The 21,973-nt window shown below is 37.6% G+C and overlaps 1 protein-coding gene across 1 annotated transcript in view; it reads right to left on the bottom strand.

The window, feature by feature from the left end:
* Positions 1-7,467: 7,467 nt before the first annotated feature.
* Positions 7,468-21,973, bottom strand: part of LOC139695323 (uncharacterized) — a 194,239-nt gene continuing 179,733 nt past the window's right edge. The window contains exons 4-9 of the mRNA XM_071594030.1: positions 16,337-16,986; positions 14,285-14,552; positions 13,358-13,613; positions 11,603-11,815; positions 10,929-11,203; positions 7,468-9,923 (exon numbers count right to left, since the gene is read on the bottom strand). Coding sequence (XP_071450131.1) covers positions 8,573-9,923; positions 10,929-11,203; positions 11,603-11,815; positions 13,358-13,613; positions 14,285-14,552; positions 16,337-16,986 — 3,013 coding nt within the window. The 3' untranslated portion in view covers positions 7,468-8,572. The remainder of the gene's footprint in view (positions 9,924-10,928; positions 11,204-11,602; positions 11,816-13,357; positions 13,614-14,284; positions 14,553-16,336; positions 16,987-21,973) is intronic.

Raw genomic sequence — 21,973 nt, 5'->3', positions numbered from 1 at the left:
GTTGGACGGGATGAAGGGCGGAAGAAAGTACTCAGAGATGAAGAGGGACCTGGTGTAGAGTAGAATTTAGGGTTGTGTTTTGTTAGTAGTCACAAAATATTTGTTTGGTAGTTGTGTCCATCGAAAAACCTACCTTAACCGGTAGATTACGTTAAAAAAAATATATATATATAAATAATTATATTTATATATATATATATATAAATATAATTATTATAATTATAGATAATTTAGCAGTTTAGGTAGGTTTTGAATGGGCACAGCTACAAAATAAATATTTGTTCTCTCTCTACAAAATACCACCCAACATCCTACTCTACAACAAACCCCTCTTCGACTCCATACACCACCTTCCTCCTTTCATTCCATCCAACATTCCCAACCTATTCCTGCCCCTTCCTCATTTGCCTAACCTTTCCCTTCTATGACAGTCTTCAACATTCCTCTGCCAATCAATGTGCTTTGCATCGATTTTTTGCCTCTTTAGGAATTCTCCAAGTAATCCCCTCTCCTTCCCCACCATGCATAGCACTTCATTTGCTTTCCTATCTGTTCACTTCACCTTCTCCACACCTACATTTCAAAAGCCTTCAATCTATGCCCCTCATCCTGCTTCAAAGAACCTTTCTGCTCCATACATAACTAGCAGCATAACAAAGTTTTAATGCGCCTTTTCTCAACATCCTAAATGTCCCTGTCATTAACTCCCCCCTCGTTGTGAAATCTTCTTTGCCCAACCCAATTCTTTTCCTAATGTCCCTACTACTTTGACCATTTTGGTCCAAAACACTTCCGAGATACGTTGACTGGTCTAACTGCTCTAATTTTCGCCCTCTCATTTTATCATTTAACTTTGCCTTTCTCTTTCTGGAAAACTGCCTCCACAAAATATAAAACAACGTTTCTTGCAGTACATGTACACCTTTAGATGCCTCCATTTAATTCACAATCATTTGGATGTATAAAATCATTCAGTTATTCATATATTTCATCATTTACACTCACTAGGCAAACATGCTTTCGATTCCCCTTTTTAAACAAAATTACTTCCGATTCTGTCACATAGTACCTTCATTTACGCCTATCGGTAATCTCATTGTAGCTGTAGAGGGCACCCCTAAGCTTTAGACCAAAGTCAACTATGCTGCAGCATTGGTGTATAGAAGAATGAGAAGCTACATCATCATACTTGCCTTCTCATCCATTTCCCTAGCACACATTTTTTTCAAATTAAACCATAAAAACAATGAAGGCCCAGGGTGACAGTGTGCATTCTAGACTGATATGCTGTTACATTTCAAATCAGTCATTCAAGGCTTGCCATTCCCATTTACTCTTTAATTTTCTTCTTTTTCCCTATTAAATTTTACTGGCATACATAAATGCTCGTTCACTCAAAACTTTCCATAACTTTCCTCTACATATTATACTGTTGTATGTCTTCACCAAACCAGCGAATGTACAATATAAGTGAGGTACCTACCTGCTTTTATGTATAGCTCTGCATATCTCTAGTACTTTGTGAAGAGTAAACAGGCCTTCCTTACATCCCCTACCTGGTACCATATTGCACTCATCACACTTGCATTTGTGTAATATGTTAGGCAATTTCTATGCTTTAACTTGCAATATAGTATTATTAGCATACATAATCTCAATACCTTACCAAACACCTCAGTAATCAAAAAATACTAATTACTCTGTAAATTCATACGTTCTATCATACTCCGTTTCCATTTGTGTAAAGGTACTCCATTATTGCATTTTTCAAATTATTTGGAATAGTAAAACTTTCCCAACGTGAAAATTGAACAAACAAGTAATTACCACCTATCTTCTCCTATATCTAAGATTTTTCTTATATCTCTCTACCTCAAACTTATCAAAAGTCATCAATACATGAATTGTAGTGCATTTAATGAATTCCAAAGAAATTGCGGGAGATGCCCTAGCAGTAACTTTTAACTGAGTCATCCGCTAATATGCATTTCAATGCAACAATTTCAGAGTGTAAAAAACATTCACCTTGACCGGGATTCGAACCCGGATCCCTCAATGTCCAGTCAAGTGCTTTAGCCAGTTAAGCCATCGAGGCATCCTCCTAGGTTCGAATCCCGGTCAAGGTGAATTATTTTTACACTCTGAAATTTTTGCATAGAAATGCACATTAGTGGATGACTCAGTTAAAAGTTACTGTTACGTCATCTCCCGCAGTTTCTGTGGAATTTGCCAAGGTATAAACAGCCTAAGTGTTTAAAAGTTGGCTTTAACCTCATGGGCAGTGGCGCGTTGCGCATGACTACGAATGCCTGTGACATTTTATGAAGGGTATTTCATCACAACATCTTGTTCCTTTAAAGCCCCCAAAATTTCAAAGTTTAAGAGGACACCTTGATAGCTTGACTGGCTAAAGTACTCAACTGGACATTGATCCGAACAAATCCTGGTCAAGTGTTCCTCAATAGTGTTTTTAACGTGACACCATCACTTACTGGCCACCCCTCTGGGGTCAGATGCCATTGCAGCCGCCTCACTGAGGAACAGACACAGGACTACCTTTCGTCTGGCTGCTAGCCTTAGACCTATTTGGCATGGGTGACCCTACCAGGAGCAATTATTATTACTCCCACCAGCACAGCTCTAGGGGTTATCGGAACGCACCAGCCCTTCCACCACGTCAAGGTTGTAGCCCGGGGAAGGATATATGTATATATATTTTTTTTAAGTAATCTACCAGTTAAGGTAGCTATTTGGATGGACACAATTACCAAATAAATATATTTTTTGACTTCTAACAAAACACAAAATAGTATAAATATGAGTGGAGATTATTAGCAGTAGCATACCTCCTAAGGTACGTTTCTGATGAACCTATTGAATGGGCACTGCTCTTAGACGTGCCTTACAGGAAACTGAATACCCTAACACAATTATTATATTTGATTCTTAGCCTACCGTTTCAGGTTGGTTTAGTATAACCACACCTACAGTTCTTAGCCTCACCTAACAAAGCACTAACTGACTCCCCACACTACCATAAACTCTAATTTAATTCCGTATACCTTGTATCATTCTTCATTTCGCCCAACATACAATTATATCTAACCATTTCCTACCCATGCCTTGCTTACCTAACATTTTACCCTCTATGTATATGCATATATATATATATATATATATATATATATATATATATATATATATATATATATATATATATATATATATATATATATATATATATATATATATATATGTGTGTGTGTGTGTGTGTGTGTGTGTGTGTGTGTGTGTGTGTGTGTGTGTGTGTATATGTATATATGTATATATATATATATATATATATATATATATATATATATATATATATATATATATACATACATATATAATGAAATAAGGACAGTTTGCACTTTTCCACAGTTTATTTAACGTACAACGCGTTTCAACTCACAGAGTCATCATCAGGTACAAGACAAACTAAATGGTAAGGAGTCCTTATTTATATGTACAGCAGATGTGGATGGGAAGGGAGAGTCCACATCTGCTGTACATATAAATAAGGACTCCTTACCATTTAGTTTGTCTTGTACCTGATGATGACTCTGTGAGTTGAAACGCGTCGTACATTAAATAAACTGACGATATAAAATAAACTGAATATATATAAAACTTGGACAGCAACAAACAATATAAGAACACATAAAAAGAACACTCACGCGTTATTTCTTAATGATTTTGACGGAATTTAGCTCCGTCTTCCTCGGAAGAAACAGAAGTACTGACTGCTAGGATAAGGGAGGAGAGGGATGTGAGGGAAGGGGAGAATGGGAGGCGGAGGAGGCATGAGAGGAATAGTTGGGGAGAGGAAAGCGACAGGAGAGGCTAGAGGGGAGCGGAGATAGGGAAGGAGTGAGAGGGAGGAGGTGTAATAAACTTTACTCAAATATTTGGACAGGAGAAATGGGCTGATGATTTCTTTCTCTAGGGAAGAAGACTTCAGCTGGACATTTTGAAAATAAAAATGCCAATTTGTATCAGCAATTAAAAAAAGATTCATTGGCAGGGGTTTAAATATATCAAAAAGTTTTTAAAACTTTTTAGCCGTCCAATTTATAACCTCCAGCTAATAAAAACTCACCCCAATTAACTCGATTATCAAAATATACCACCTCACTTTGTTCATTCATACCTTTAATTAGTTATGCAATAACAAATAGTAACTAAAAATTGTGTTTTTTTTAGTTGGTGCCCACACACTGCAGGTTTACACACATTAGTCCGATAGAATCATTTATATACAAAATATGAAACTTTAGCATACTATCGGGAGAAAATATATAAAATAAATTGATTTTGGCATTAAGTTAAATTGATGCACAACATAGTTAACTTATCGTCTTCCATATTTCGCTATTTTTTCCACCGTACCTTTCTCTGTCAGAAATGACTCTAAATGTGAAAAAGCTAGATGAAATTTTCTAACATTCCTGCTAAGCAGCAGCAGCATTGCAAATGATTAACACCATTAAAACTAGGATCGGGTTCTTAGATAGAATTTAATAGGAAAGAACTGGATACTTATGGCCACAGACAAATAGAGAAATAATTGTATCTTCAGCAGTAATTAGCTTGGATTTTCCAAAGCTAGACATTAGGAATGGAAAGTGTGATTTTGAAGTTTTTTCTGAGAATTTCTATTAGCCCTGTCTATTTGATAACAATCCTATACCATCATTTTTACTTTAGCATACCTAAATAGACACAATAATACAGGCACTTACCTGTTATTCAAAGAAGGATGATTTCACATTAGTGGTGATTTCAATCTTGATTGGTTGTGGAGCCATGAGTCCCAAATTCAAATCTGCGTATCTTTCGAGATATTAGAAGTCAATCGATGGAAAATGATTTTGGATTCCAGCAAAGAATTCAGTGATTTGAAAACAGGAAATTGTCCACCTTCTTTGTCTGAATTGAGAGCAGAATTGTTACTAAAGCTGGGGTTACTATGTCTATCCATTTCATAAGCTTCATTTGGAGAGATATGCCCAGTTAGTCTATAATTTAATGATATGAAGTCAAAAAAAATGGTTATTAAGATTGTTAGCAATTGTAATGTAAGAGAATTAACCAGCAATCCAGAATGTTAGAAAGCACAGCATTATTATGAACAGCAAAGTTAAGTCCGTACTAAAAGAGTGTACTTTTCCACAAATTTTTATTATAAGGTAAAATGCGTTTCGCCGACTTGTGGCATCATCAGGTACAAATTTTCTTAGCAAATGGTACAAAAATATATATGCTCAGGACAGAGTGGCGGTGGGAAGGGGTGGAAGGGTCTGAGAGCAGTGGAGGTGATCAGGTGCTTTGAAGGGTTGGTTTTTCCATTTCCAGGCTAGTTTCTCTGAAAGGAGTTAGGAGGGAGACGAGAACGATTGCTCATTACAAAGGGTCGTGTTGGGATTTGCCAAGTGCCTTCTTATCTCCATTTGCTTGAGAGCATCCATTTTTAATCCTTTAGGGAGAATGTGAATTATTTCTGGGAAAAAATCACTGCCGTGGTCGAAAACTAGAAGGTGCCTCAGTAAAAAGAGAGTTGTTCCTTGGCTCGTAACTTGACATTTCTCCCTGTCTGACCGACATTAAAGGTGTTGCAATTATTGCATTTCAGTTTATAGTTTCAGTTTCTAACTGCCTACCCACCTCATTCAAAGCAGCGTTTTACCCATCCCTAACCTTCTCCAAACTTCGAGTCATTGGTAAAGACACAGGATACCCTTCTTAAATCAGGTATTTATAAACTGAAATGCAATAATTGCAACACCTTTAATGTCAGTCAGGCAGGGAGAAATGTCAAGTTACGAGCCAAGGAACATGTGAGGTGTCACAAAAATAAGAATAACAACTCTCTTTTTACTAAGGCACCTACTAGTTTTCGACCCTGGCAGTGATTTTTTCCCAGAAATAATTCATATACTTACTCCCTAAAGGATTAAAAATGGATATATTCTTGCATTGCTTGCTAAGGAAATTTGTACCTGATGATGCCACATGTCAGTGAAACGCCTTGTACCTTATAATAAAAATCTGTGGTAAAGTACAAAGTCTTTCAGTATGGATAATAAATACTTCCATAAAGTGGAGCCTGAAACAGTAGAATATATTAGCAAAGTTAAGAATTGGCAGTAAATATGAGGTTAATTTAAGCAAAATAATTTTTTATTTGCACTGCTAGCATCATGATCCTACCCTAACCTAATCCTACATTAACCTATTAACCTAAATATCCTTCAAAAACGGCAACCAGGTGACGTACCATTCTCATTAACTTGTTTCACCATAATTAAACTCCCCCTACAACTAATGGATAGATACCTGTGTAAACAAATATATTATTATTTCTCAGCTGTGAATAATTAAAGAAGTATGCAAGTTGAGAGAGGATCAGAATTAAGGCACAAATATGAGCGTAGACAATTAGGTGTAAACTCGAGCTTTGGCTGCAATATTTTGTAAAAAATATTTAATTCAATCAATGTGTGCTCATAATATTTCTTCCTAAACATATTTCTTTCACAAGTAGCATAACATAATGGACGGACTGGTAGTTTTATCAGAAATTGTCACTTTTATCACCAGGATAGTACGATTTTAACTTCTGAAAGTTATCAGAAATCCTCATGTGTCATATCAGCATTCTTGGGAAGACTTAGTTGGCAAGTGCATTTTGCTCCGGCGATGGTTGTATGCTGGTTCTCTTCCCTGAAGCAAACAAAATACATTGAAAATAATGAGACCATTGTTCAATCAGATTATAAAAACAAAGATTAAATGGGTAAAAACCTCTCACCTCCTTTGTTTCTACATGATAATGAGCAAGTAACTATCACTTTTTATGTTATTATAGTATAGCTATGTGGGTTAAGTAAATAAGCATGCTTCCTAGTAAACCGAGCCTTATATTAAAAAACAGCTAATCCAAATTGTCAATATGAACAAGAAGCACATAAAGGAATATAAAAATCTGACAACACTTCCTGCAAACAGCCTATAAAGAAGGTGATTCTTCTATGTACTGCCTTGTTTGTGTGAGTTATTGCTATAGAAATTTTAATTTGCAGTAGCGTGACTAAAACTAATTGGATGCAGTTGCAAAAATGGTTTCATGCACTAAAATGTGTTAATTTTTATGAATATTGTAATAAATTGATAGAGCTTAAAAAACATAGAGCTGGGAAAGTATATCATATCCATGCTTACTAAAATAGTATTATCTACAGAAAGGATATTACATGCACTCGTGCAATTGTTTGAATTAGCAAGATAAAAGTTTTTCATATTCAATAAACACTGCCAATGAAAAGCTACAAACAGAGCCCACTATCTACCACTAAAATAGCATGCACATTGTTCAGATAAATTAGGATAGGTTTTTCAAGCAAGAAAAAAACTAAAACAGCTTCTTAAAAGATCTATTTACTTTCAATATCAAATCCAAAGTTTTTTGATGAACAGCAAACAATTACAAAACAGAACTACAATGTCTTGGTAAAAAAATATAAGTGTTTGGTGCTTCCAAATAAAAAGCAAACAAAACAGAAAAGGTGCTCTATTTAATGATATCATTTCCGCTCATTCAATCAATACTAGCCTAAGTGCTTCTGAGATGTTCAAGAAACCAAAAGATGCAAACATTGCAAAAAATAAAATACATTGTGTCATTCACACGGCACCTTCACATTATCTGCTTGCATTTACAAAGGAGGTATTCCTTTTTACATTCTTGAGCAAGTTGGACTTGTACCATGCTGAATAATAAAACATTTCACAAATAATGTGATACTTTCAAGTTGAACTCTGATGGTTTTCACTAAATATTACGATAAAATGTTCCCACCAGACTCAATGCTCAGGGCAAAATCCCACAGAGTTTGATATGTTTGAGATACCTATACATTCATTCAGTTAAAAAATTTTTGTTCAAAATTTCTAGTATTGCACTGCACAAAAATATTAAGTAAAATTAGTACAACAATGAAACGTGATTTCCAATTACCAAATTTTGGTTATACTAAAAAAAATGTAAGGAATAAGTTACAACTCAATACTGATGAATACATAACAGACATGGAGTTAAAAAATGATGCCTTACTATATAATTCACTTACACAAACACCCCTTCCAATTATCAATTGGACCAACTACTTTCCTTTCATAACAAATGATTGACTACTAAAAATATTCAACGGAATTAATTTTTTTAACTTTTATATATGTAATACTCTCAGGTGGTAAAAACAGTTTTTTTTTAAGAGAAATAACTATACACACTACAAGCAAGAATAAAACCTGCTTCCACAAATTCTAATACATACTTAAATAGTGCCGCTAGGCACTTAATTTTATGGGCAAAGCAGAAAGAAAACGATATAGTTCCCATGATTGGAGCTGCGACCCAAATATTTATGAGTTTAATTTTTAAGTAATGCCCTTAAAGATGAAGGATAATGGCCTTCTTGTATATATGAACATATGAATAAAATATAAAGGATATGAAAACAAGACTACATCATACAGTCGTCTCTTTCAGGCAAAATATGACCAGCTGTATATAAGTTGGCATTCGATTTAGCTGTGTAATCAATGAGTGGAGATTTTCATCAATTTTATATGGATAGCCAAAGGCAATGGTGGGAGGAAGTGGACAACTGCCCTCTTTCTTGGTGTCACTGCTCAACCCCTCTCTGGTATTCCCTTCCCTCACATACCTGCGTTTGAAAGACAGCATATTTTTAATTGATGCTCTCAGGGAAAGTTTCTTATTCTTCACTTTCTTTCCACCTTCACTGTCTTCCTTTGTGGCACCACCAGTCCCCGCTGATCCCTTGTCCACCTGAATTGCATCGCTCACCTTCCCCATTGTGGCCACTTCCAGTGACGAGCACCTCAACATTCTAGCTGTGTACATCACCTGCTTCTGTCCATGCACCATTTCCCCCAAAGCTGAACCCAAGTTGACCCCTTCATTGCCAACTCCATCCTTGCTGCCGGAGAGGCTGCTGTCAACCGACAGGTTATCAACTGACCTGGCAATACTCAGCTTGCCATCCCTATCATCCGAGGACCTCCTCCTCCTCCTCCCTCTGACCCCCTCACCAGCTCCCCCCTTCCCCTCTACCTCGAGCGCTTCACTCACTTCATTCTGAAAGTCGTGCATTGATTTCGATGTTTTGAACCACCTCCTCTTCACCTTGCCCTTAGATGGGGATGCCGCCTCCTGGATCTTGCACTCATGTGCTGAGGAATGAAAGCACGACTTGGGACCGGTCGAGTCCTCATCCGAGCTTGTCTCCTGCTCCCTTGCTGTCCGCCCAGTGCTGTGTGTCCGTCTCCTTACCTCCACGCCGCAACCCCTTCTGGGCAAGCTTGTGCCCCTACGGCGTTCGACACCCACGCAACCTGATGAGCAGTCGTGGATGCAACATGAGGGTGATGACGATGTGTATGACTCACGGTGGTGTGGGGCATGCCTATCTGCCTTGTCACACCTGCTAGGTTGCTTCCGCAAGTGCTTCTCCACGCCATCATGCCCACCCATTGCCCACTCAGACGTTGACCTTAAAGGGATACCACCTCGGGATTCCAGGCCTGTCAGGTCTTGGCTTGACCGCCCCTCTTTGCTTTTTACTGAGCACAATTTGCTGTACTTCTTTGCGCACCTCATCTCCCTACACCGCCTGACACAGTGGCAACCAGTCTTTTTTGTGGGAGTGTCCTCCCTGTGGTAGAGTTTTTGCGCTTGTCTGATCTCATCCGAGACTTTCTCTGGTTCAGGGCTGACCTGCACAACAGCAGTTTTTGGTGAATCCGTCCTGCTGTGAACTGACACCTCTCCCACTCCATTTATTGTGCCTAACGGCCTGGAAGTACAGATAAACATTAATGCACTTCCTCTCATTAATTTTGAGTACTCCTATGACCAAGTATAAAATGAACAGATGGAAAAATAACTTTATTTTTTTCTCCAAAGTGTACATCTATGATGCGTTTTCTAAACAAAAGACATGAATATTCCAACCCTCACATAATGTAATAATGATACAAATACATACTATTAGACTGAATTTATGTTCATAATAGAAGAGGCAAATTGCATACTATTTTTGAGAATTCTTGATTAAGATGCCACGTATTGATTGCTAAACGGTCATTGGAGAGTACAAAATGATAAATTGTAAAGTAGAATCTATGAGCATCAACTCTGTGCTTTGATTCACCATGGAGATTTCTAAGGATTTTAAAACTATAAGTCAGTGTTGGACTTTGAGCTAACAGTAAAACTTGATTTTAGTGACAAAAATGAGTACCCTCCTCTCAGTTATAGTAGTGTTAGATGGAATTTTGAATGGTCCTTGAGAGATATTACACCTTGGAGTACATAGAAATCAAAGCATGATAAAAAAACTGATAAAGTAGAATGTTGTGAATGCAAGAGTTATGAGTGGTGGTTGGCATGGATTTAGCACCAGTCTTTTAACACTTATTCATGCACTTGGACTAAGGAACACGATTAGATATATTTAACATTGATTAATCTAGGGGTTGGCAAAATCTATGAGATTTTTTACAGGTGTCTCAATATGCATATGTGAAATTATTTCGTAATTGTGTCATCCTCTTATGATTTACCCAATGCAATTGTCATACGTATCATGCCTTCAGTACTGTACTTTACATAAGCTGATTGGGAAATCAAATTATTATTATAAAGATAATTGTGGTTGCCAGAGATCATCTATTACAAAGTACACCATTAATAATGACAGGGTGACTAATAGCTTTCCTATTAGCCAATCCGGAGGCATAAAAAAGTTAAGCAAAATATGAAGCCAGAATTGGATTATGATTTGAGGCAGGACACTCACCTTGACTTCTCCCATTCTGAGGAGACAACCCGCTGTCCTAATCTTCTTCGAACACCAGGGTCACATATTTCAGCCTCAACACTCTCCATTGGTGTGGGTTTCATGATAATACTATTGTTCATCTCCGTGCCAGTTTCACCGTCACTTGTGAGGTCATTTAATGTCTCCAAGCAATCTTCATTTGCTGTAGACTCACCACAAACATCATCAAAATTATGTGAATGCCCAAAATCCTCTTCAGTCTCTGGTGGGGTGCTTATCTGTGCAGCAACAAGCTGCAAAGCAAAAGAACAAGAAATATACTTTCTAGTGAAAACAACATATTATAAAATTTTGTCAGAATTACATTCTTAAAAAAACTTTATTGAATTCACATTCAATAATGTATGCACACGCATGCATTAGAACCTCATAATATTCACATTAATACTTTATTTATAGGTTACACTCTTCCATACTTACTTATGTGTATGCTTAAAAAAACATATGAAGGATAAGATAAAAATGAGATAAAAGCTATTATTGTCAAAAGCATTAAACTTACATAATGTTAAATTATATATCTCAAGTTTATTTTCCCAAACAATCTGTACTTTTATTCTTCTTACAGGATGATTTCAGCGAAAACTTGCACGCTTAGCGCTCAATGCAGTGCCCAACACAAAATTTCTCACCTGGAATGAATGTTCCATCGAGTCATTAAGGCGTGACAGAAATGTGGCAAGTCGAGTTATGGTGAAAGACAATGGTGCCCAATCTGGGTGGTGCTGAGGGGTGATTGCCAAAAGTCGCCTCAGTACAAGAACCAAGCGGGGCAGCCTCTGAACTGGTGTCAGCAGGAAACCTCCCAAGTCAAGTCCACCACAATCTGGGCTCTTCAAGCAGTCCTAAATGATCAAAAACCATGTATATTTAATCATATTGTTTCATGAACTTTTGATTATTTCACCCATACAATGAAAGCTGCTTCCCATGGGCTTTGAAGAGGATTTGTCTTAACCTCTTTAAAATTCATTTTCTTCCCTCCCAAACTCAATTATTGATGGGAAATCTGATATTTTTCTCCAATGGATATACTTAAACCCATCATAATTTTGTGGAAAGCATTTGATTTCATAATTTTCCAGGCCCATTTCAATCACCAGTTGGATGAGCACCCAAAACTCTAGTTGAAACCATGCCCAATAAAAATATAAATGTGCATTGCAATCAGCCTAAACAACCTTTCTAAAAATTAAAATGCAGTTAAAGAACTTCACATTGAAATTTAAAAGTTTCCAGATATAGAAATATGTATTAATGATTTTGATGCAATTTTCACATAAATGGAATAAAATTGATTGTTTTAAGATGGGGTCAATTTATGTTAGTTCTCACAGTTAGAAATAATCCACAATCACCTCCAAGAATTAAAAAAAAAAATGTTTGATTTCCAAATGCATTTCAAAATGAAACTTAATTTCTGAAATTGTTTCAGCACTAAAAACTCAAAGATGATTCATGGTGATGCCTTTCACCAATAGCACATGATTTTCATTACATGTAATATTCTGGCTAGAATTTTGTGATGATTTTAAAAGTTATGAAACAACATCAACAAGGACTAATCAATACTAAATATAGGGGCTTTCTTTTCATCTAACCACTATTTAATTTGAACATACAGGCCTGTAGCCTGTGCATAAAAAGCTGATCAATTGTGGGCAAATAAATTGATTTAAAAAGAAACTTGTTTCATCTTCACAACTTTATGGCTGCATCTACATTCAAACTCAGAACCTATATTATTTCATAACCAAAAGATTATTGGTCTTCCATGAGTGTGGGCATAAATAGATCATGACCCATGCATAATATTCTTAATGCTTGCATCAATGCCAGATGAGTATTGATTGATTTTGTTCATCCAGCTTTCCAAAGCTGCCATATTGTGCGGTAATAAAATGAAATTCATGAAAAAGAAGTTATTAGGGGATTGGGAAGGTAATAATTAATGATGAAACTTCACTACCTCCTCTTTATATTTCGCCATCAATATTTATTAATGACATATTATGATATCCCATGAGCATGAAATTCTATTTATACCTACACTATCTTCCTGCACATCGATTGTTATGCTGTAAATAATGAATAACTTAACATTTTAACCATGGTCTATTATTTCATATTATTGCTTTCTTGTACCATATGAAAAATATGTATGCATATCAACTTATGATTCTCGTACCTATATACCAATCCTTTGGAATAAAATAAATATTATTTTTATTACTCTCTCCTCTCATCTTTTGACCTGGAGGTTCTTATGCTGTTTAATGCATTCGTTTTTATACATTCAATGATACGCAATGTCAACACCAACATCAAATGCAGCAGAAGAAAAAATAAAATTTAATGTAAAAGTTCTTAATTCAACACAAGCAAACCTTTAAAAAATTGGTAAATTCAGGTGAACATCGGCAAAGTTTGTGAAATGTCTGCAGGGCATCCGGGAAGTTGTCCACATAGGATGTGTATAGGTGCAGTGCATCCAGTCCTTCTGGCTCAATGAAGTGCCTCAGAATGTCCCCAAGAGTCCTCCTCTGCTCTCCATGTGGTCCCTTGCCAACCGACTCCTCCAGCATTGTGAGTAGACTAGTGTGCTGCTGGAGTAAAGCTTCAACCTCTCGAGGGAACAGGGTGCTTGATGCGAGAAGAGAAGTTTGGAGACTTATTAAGAGAAGAGCAAAAGACTTATACGTACATGCAAGGTATGCATTTCTTTCATTTCCAAAACTATGAATACTAAGAATTGAGGAAAGGTATTAATGCTTGCTTTGCTGGTATTCTATGGCTGGCATGCATTCCAGTCTCTCAAAGAGTAATATAAAAATACTGCTACCCACTCTATTCAATGTCTAAATAATAAACATTATCTTTTTACAATTCTCAGTGCGCAGGTAACTGCCTACAGATTTTTGGAGATTATTATCCCTATCCCAATGACTCAGTGACATGAAAAAGCTTACTTATCACCTCTTTCATCATTACAGAGGTAATGAGTATAATGTAAAATGAAAACCAAAGGTTACCTTATTCAACTTTAAATGATTTTTTGTTTCCAGTGCAAATGATTAAGTAGGAAATGATTCATCTGGTGCACAACCAATATTCAAAGGCACATTTAATCTTATAATCTCCAGCTATATCAGGAAAGAGGTGTTTAGTAAAACAAATCACACGAGAGACCAAGATCAAATTGACACAATATATTTGATTTCCTCAAGGGGAAAAAAATCAGACTAACTCATGAATTTCTTCAAAAGCAAATAGCATAAACTGGTTGTTTCATTTAATAAATGCCAATCACTCACTCCACATCCTTGGGGGAAAGAATATCTTGAACTGACAATGGTTCAGCAAATGTCTGCCTCAGTGTACGCAATGTGTCACAGTAGCAGCGCTCTGTGTCTATCAACTCCAAGATAAGGACTTTTCTTCTTTTCTCAACATCTCCTTCTTCTGATGATGCACTTGCTTTTGTGGTTTCATCCACCAGTTTCCGTGTACCAGCAAAAATATCCACCTTGTTTGCATCATTCAGGCCAGCTCTCATGCCATTGGTGCCATCAGTTCTATCACCTGTTTAAACAAATATTTTTCTTAATGAGTTTCAGAATTTACATCATGCAAGAATTTAATTCAACGATATTACAACAGGCTAATAATAACATAGGCAAAAATTAAAATTGAATTAAAATTCAATTATCCTGGGGGTTGCACTTCACTTATTTAGGACTCTGTGGATCTATTTCTGCAAAGTAATTATATAAATAAGTACATTTATTTTGATACGATGCATTCATTAACATCCTTTGAGTGATTTGTTGAAACTGTCTATATTTTTACATACAAATGTGGAATTTTCTTTCGATTCAACTATTTACTATTGCTCTTCACAACTGTTTCATGATCATTACAAAAAAACTGAGAATTAAACAACCAGAGTTGACCTTGAGATAAGGTTTATATGGGACCAACACAATAGGAGCTTTGGTCTCCCTGATATCACGAAGAGCAACCAAACTCTCTAATAAAAAATCTACATTCGTAAAAGGGTAAACCTTTGATTCCAAGTCAGTAAGTATTCAACATTGTTTTCATATTATTGCTTCAATCTGAATAACTTTTAAATTTTTGGAATCAAAAAAATTACTGATGAAAGTGGAAGGTCACAGCACTAAGAGTGACTAATGCAACAGAGTGGGGTAACTATTATGGAGCAGAGATTGGTTTCAGCGAAGGGTAGCAAGGGACAACTCCTTTTTACTGCTTGAAGAATCTGGCACAAAACAAATGGCTCTATAGAATACATAGAGCCTAGTTATAAACTAAGGTCACAGCACTAGCATCGCAGGATATGAGGTGTCCAAGAAAAACCACAGGTATCAAAGCATTGGGCACTGGAACTAAATTGTTTCCACCATTCCTGGGAAAAAACCAGGATAAGCACCGCATTTGCCTTTTGGCAAGCTGTTCCCTCTCCATTTCATAATAGGCATGGAAAAGTTGGAGAGGTGTCTCATTTCAGCCATGGAAGCAAAAACAATTTTACTCTGTTAATGACTGATTAGCGATAGTTAACAATAGAAATAGAGTGACAAATGTATACACACACAAAACTGCAGCGTAAAAACTACAAATATGTTCATTTGGAGGAATTAAGTATGCAGAGGAGCACAAATCAGGGAGAGTCATACCATTCAAATGAATGCTGAGGTCTTAGGAAGTGCATACAGGTAGTGCATGACAGAATGCAGTACCTGTATTAGTGCAGAATACAGTACCTGTATTCTGTCATGCAGATTTAAAATTTTAGCAATAAAGAAAGGATTTCACATGTTCAACTCAAGGCCCAACTATCAGAATGACTATTATTACACTCTGTGATTTTGGCATGCCAAGATGCAGAGGGAGAGAAGTAACTTGCAGAAATTTATACAAAATAGCACCTGGGGGAACTATGAATCATGAAATTTTAAACTTAAGATTATGTGAGCAAAAGACTATATTGACATGGATCTTTCAGTAGTCATGTCACTATTCAGTCCTCCTGAAGCCAAAACATGGTTTTTGGCAGTGGCACCTCTCTTCTCTATGATGGAGTGGTATGGTTCTGCATCCACAGAGGGGTAGGTATAGATAGAAGGAAAAGGAAGAAAATAGGGTGAAATAAAGAAAATAAAAGAAGAGAGCTAGGACTAAGAAATTCTAGGATTAAAAGGCTGAGAAATTGGCAGGAGATAGGAACGGCACTGACCCTAAAATCTAAGCTATCAAAAGTTTGAAGAACAAAAGATTTCAGATGAGTTCAAGGAACACCAATCCAATATGTTAACATAGCTTAAGCCACGAACAGTACTTACTCAAGTATTTGGGCAAGCCGGAAACCAACCGAGATGATTCCGTGTCACTATCGGAATGGGAATGCGTCGATTTCAAAGACTGCTTCCTGGTCTTGCTCACGCCAGGGTTCGCTGCCTGCTGGTGATCCAGGGTTGGCTGGGGCACGCCACTCGTCTGGTCCAGCTCGAGACAGCACTGCCTCCCCAGCGACGTCGACAATCCGAGGCTCTTGGTGATGGCTCTGGACAACGAGGAATCTGAGTCCGGCGACGATATGTTCCCCGCATCTATCGCGAACGCCTCCCTCCGCCTCTCCTCCTCCTCCCACTGGCCCTCCTCGACCCCCCCGCTCTCCACCCCATTCCCGGAAGACAAGCCGGCTACGTAATCCCGGACCATCGCCGACTCCTGGCTCGAGTCCCCGCTCCCGCCCTGTGTCTGCAAGGGCCAGTGCTGTCCCTCCAGCGACGGGGATTTGGTACCCTTCTGTCTCATCGTGTCCGGGTAGAGCGGCGGGGGGTGAGGGGCGATGCTGAAGGCCGCGTGGGCTCTCTCCAGGAGGTGGGCCACCCCTGAGTCGCTCGAAGAGGGCGCCCCGCTGGAGGACGAATGTTCCGGACGGACGTCGCAGTGGTAATGTATGTTGGTGTTCAAGCTATGGAGGCGGTCCCTGTTGAAGGTTGGAAAAAATAAACGGTTCAATGATTAATTGGCTCCGGTTTCAGGGTCATCGATTCTGTTAAATTCTGAAATGCCAATAGATTTTATTTCAAGTGCATTCTAGTCGGTAGTGAATATTAAATAAAACTGATAAACCCAAAAATTTACGACATTTTACAAATATCATTTCTCTCCGAAGTGCGGATCTTAAAATTGGGTTATGTGAGCCATATGCTCAAGTAGCAATGAAATAAGTTCGCTTGAACAAGAAAATTCCTTCCAAGTTCGAGTAAAATCTTATATTTTCATTGCTTGACCTTTGCTGAGCATTGGAATTTAATTATAACGAGCTCAACCACAGCTGTTTTTGCCGGATATTGTTAAATATAGTACATGTTCATACTGTTGTTTGTATTATTTAGGTTTTGTGCGAAATGTAATGAAAAGGTTTACTTAAAGTTTATTTAAGAAGTTACTAATCTTTTAGTCAGCAATTCCTACAAAATTCTTTACGATACACTTAATATGGTGCCACTCTCGCTAAAAGCGATAATTTTGCTCTCTAGTATATTTTCAACTTTGCGAACGTTATTTTACATCATCATACCTACATGTGAACGGTGTCTCTTACAGTGATTGAAAGACAAAATCTTTGTGCTTCAGAGAGCTTTAATTATAAAAGGCATCTTAAAGAGAAATATATTGCATTCATATTAATAACAGCACTTGACTTAGGTGGATTGGAATTGTGAAAACGTGTCCGTTATAGAAATGAAGTAATTTAACAAGTACAGATCAGCAATTTTACCCATTCAATTTTCACCACACTGCACTAACTCTTAAGACACTCAAATACTCGCATGATCAAACCAATGTTACCCAAAGTCTTCCATGGAATAATAGCGTTTCGCTAGCGTCTCAAAAGAGTATTCCAAAAGCTCTAAACATCTACTTGAACTATATTTACTACATACCCAACCCATTATAATCCGAGACTATGTTGTGCATGGGTCTGTTGAAACTTGGAACCAAGAAAACATTTTTAACCAACTGAACTGTCCGCTGAACAAGGGAATATGAGAAATATTACACACGCGTTATGAAAAATATTACTTCATGTAAGAATCCACAGCAACTAACTCGAAGGTTGACTTGATATGTGGGCGAAGTGATCCCTGAATAATGTAAAATTCATATAGTTACAGCAGGCGGGGAGCAATTCCTTTCCATTTAGCGCCGGTGGCTTCCTAGGTAAGATCAGGTGCCCGAAAAATCACACATCCTGGGTGAAGCTGAAGGTGCCCAGAGGTGTCACCCGGAATTAGAACGCTCTACCCAATCGGGCTTCTCCCTCTCTACTTTTTGAATGTCTGAATAAAAGTCATAATCATCTTCCTAAATTGAATATTCCTCGATTAGTATAGCTTTTATGCTGATATTAACTGTGGAAGATGGATATCATATTGAAATCAAGAATAAAAATGTTTATTTGTCATAGTACCATTGATCAGAAATACGAGTATATCATCGCGTTATTCAAGTATTTTAAATGAACGTCTACGATGGATCTCATGCTGTAATCAAGAGTAAAACTATGCTCACTTCTCGAGGTATTAACAATCGGAAACAACGTATTCACCAAATTGTTCACCTGATGGCGACTTAGTCAGTGGCATCCTCGGTCGTGCATAATAAAACGTACGTTGAAGAACAAAGTATTTTCTTTTCCAGGATAAATCGCTTCCACAAAGTGACGCCTCCAACCATCCTATTCAAATTGTCCGGGTAGTTGAAATAAAATTTAACCTATCTCAGGTAAATTTCGGACATTCCCAGAAAACGATCACACAACCTCCAGTACCATGTATTTCATCCTATTGTTGTTCTGCACTTTTTCATTCTTCAGATCTTCTCATTTTCTATCCCCCTTTACGCTGTTCAAAAAGCCTATTCTCTTCTAGCCTCGTCTAGAACATTTTCCATTACATAACAGCATTACACTGCCTTTCAATTTTCCTACAATTACTTTTACCATCCTCTTCGAACTTCCCCATATAAATTCCTCTCTTTTAACCCGCCTTTTTTAACATGCACTTGTATTCTTTAACCTTTCCTTTTGCCCAAATTATTTCCCCCATCCCTCTTCATATTCACACCTCAAAATCCCCTAATGTATTCTGCTCTCATCACAAAATCACTACTTTGTCCTAATCATCACATACACGGCGTACGATTCATCTTGCACACTTGTACAAACCGTGTTTTGGGAAAGTATTTAAATGATCCCTCAACATTTCAGAAATTAAAAAAAGCCCGTCATGCCACAGGCATTACTATGAAGCCCTGGTCTAAACGATGCAGACCATTACCAACGCATGGTCAACCTTCGGAAAAAAGCCTTCTCCCCTGACCTTCGGTGCAAATGGTGAAAACATGATCGGGTCGGAGGTTCCGGAAGAGGGGAAAGTAGTTAGCATGCAAGTTTCGGCCGTGGAAGAATGAGAACAGTCAAACGGGCGATGGTTACAACTACCGAGACGGGGACAAGGCCAAGACGAGACGAAGACATCAATACAGAAAGAGGACTCAATCAGCCATAATAGCTCATTTTTTTTTTTAAACCGATTCAAGCGTACCTAAACACCAAATATGCCAACTAAAATTATCCGACTGGCAATTTGCAAATTTTGCAAATGTCATCGGTGATGCAACAAAATTATCGGAGGTTTAGTCTGATAAGGGCTTAAGTTTTAAATTATTAAGTTAGAATGAGTCTCGAAAAAGTTCAGCCTCAGTATGCTTACCCTTGGATAGGGGAAAATGTCCTAGATGGCAAGCATCGATGTTGCTTGATTTTGAAATAAATTACCATTAAATTCCAATTGATTCCATCCATGCAGAGTTGGCTAATAAGTTAGATAGGTTTATTTTCACACATTCCAAAGAAGGGCAATCGAAAATAATTAGAATCTGCCTTTATTTGATTCAACCTGTTTTATTTTAATGGGGAAAAACAGACACACCGCGTAATCTCCCTCGAGTGTCAAAGCATTGCAGTTCGACATTGGCAAAATAAATAATATGCTCTGTCCAGGTTAGTGTAAAGACGAGAGAAGAAAACGAAGGAAAGGGTCTATGAAGTATATAATGAGAAAGGGGCAGAGAAGAGATGATACTTAGATGAACAACGGGCTATCTGCTGCCACTGTTCATTGAATAGGCTAGCCAAGAGAGGAGTTATAAGAATTAAGCGAGCATCTGCAAACCATTACTGAAGCAAACGTACCTTCGAAATGGTTTTCCACAAATACTGGGGGATAAATTTGCTTAACTTTTAATTGGGAATAAAAAAAAAATTCACAAAACAGAAATTTTGAACAAAAAAATTTTAAAAAATTACTCTTCACCGAAAAAGAAAAAAGGAACTATGGTCGATGAATATCTACCAATTATATTTATCAAGTGAAAGGAACAGTCCCAAAGCATACGATTATTAAGTCTTTATATATTTGTACATAATGTATTTAGGCTTTTGGCTGACTCGAAATCATATATCTTTTTAATCCAAATTGTTAGAGTCATGAAAATTTCAGTAAACGTTTGAAATTTCTCTGTCGGAATGCTTATTCCATAGGTGTGAGGGGAACGTGCACCCTACCAAATATTTTCGGTACATGAATATTACATACATACATCTTATAACACACACAAACACATACACACACATATATATCTATTTCCATGTGCATATATATATATATATATATATATATATATATATATATATATATATATATTTTTTTTTTTTTTTAACGTAATCTACCGGTTAAGGTAGGTTTTTCGATGGACACAACTACCAAACAAATATTTTGTGACTACTAACAAAACACAACCCTAAATTCTACTCTACACCAGGTCCCTCTTCATCTCTGAGTACTTTCTTCCGCCCTTCATCCCGTCCAACATCCCTATCCTGTTCCTTCCCTTTCCTCTTTTGCCCAACATTCTACCCTCTATCACAGTCTTCAACATCCCACTGCCGGTCAACACCCCCTTCATCCACTTTTCCTGCCTCCATAGGATTGCTCCCAACAAACCCCTCTCTTCGCCCACCATACCAAGTAATTCCTCATTTGTTTTCTTCTCTGTCCATTTCACCTTCTCCATTCTTCTCCACACCCACATTTCAAAAGCCTCCAATCTACGTCTATCCTCCTGCTTCAATGACCACGTTTCCGCGCCGTACATAGCTACGCTCCATATCAAAGTTTTTACGAGTCTTTTCTTAACATCCTTACTCAAAGTCCCCGTCATCAACTCCCTCCTCCTCGTGAAAGCCTCTTTGCCTAGCGCAATTCTTCTCCTTACGTCCCTACTACTTTGACCGTGTTGGTCCAAAACACTACCGAGATACGTAAACTGTTCTACCTGCTCTAGTTTTTGCCCTCCTATTTTAATGTTAAGCTTGCCCTTTTTCTTTCTAGAAAATCGCATAACCTTTGTTTTATTAATGTTGATTCTCATCCCATACCTGTCGCACTGAATTTCCAATTCACTCAGCAATGCTTGCAGCCCCTTGGCTGACTGACAAACTAAAGCTTGGTCATCAGCAAACCTAACTGATTTTACGAATTCCCCGCCCACTTTCATTCCTACCTCCAGTTCTTCCCATGCCTCTTTGATCATTTCCTCTGCATACAGGTTGAACAGCAACGGTGATAATGGGCAACCCTGCCTTACACCCCTTCCTAACACTGCCCATCCTGACTCCCCGTTTCCCACCCGCACCTGAGCAGCCTGAGACATGTACAGGTTGCGGATTAGCCTCCTTTCCCTCCAATCTATTCCTATTTTCTGCAATATACTCATTAGTTTTTCCCAATTCACTCTATCAAACGCTTTTTCGAAATCTACGAAACAGGCAAATACCTCCTGATTGTGTTCTATATTCCTCTCGATTAATAATCTCATTACTGCAACGGCATCACGCGTACCTC

This window comes from Hetaerina americana, unplaced genomic scaffold (genome assembly GCF_022747635.1).
Source record: "Hetaerina americana unplaced genomic scaffold, ioHetAmer1.1.p SCAF_6, whole genome shotgun sequence".
NCBI classification, from domain to species: Eukaryota; Metazoa; Arthropoda; class Insecta; order Odonata; family Calopterygidae; genus Hetaerina; species Hetaerina americana.
The sequence above is the reverse complement of the archived record's forward strand: the minus strand, read 5'-3'. Positions and strand labels throughout refer to the sequence as shown.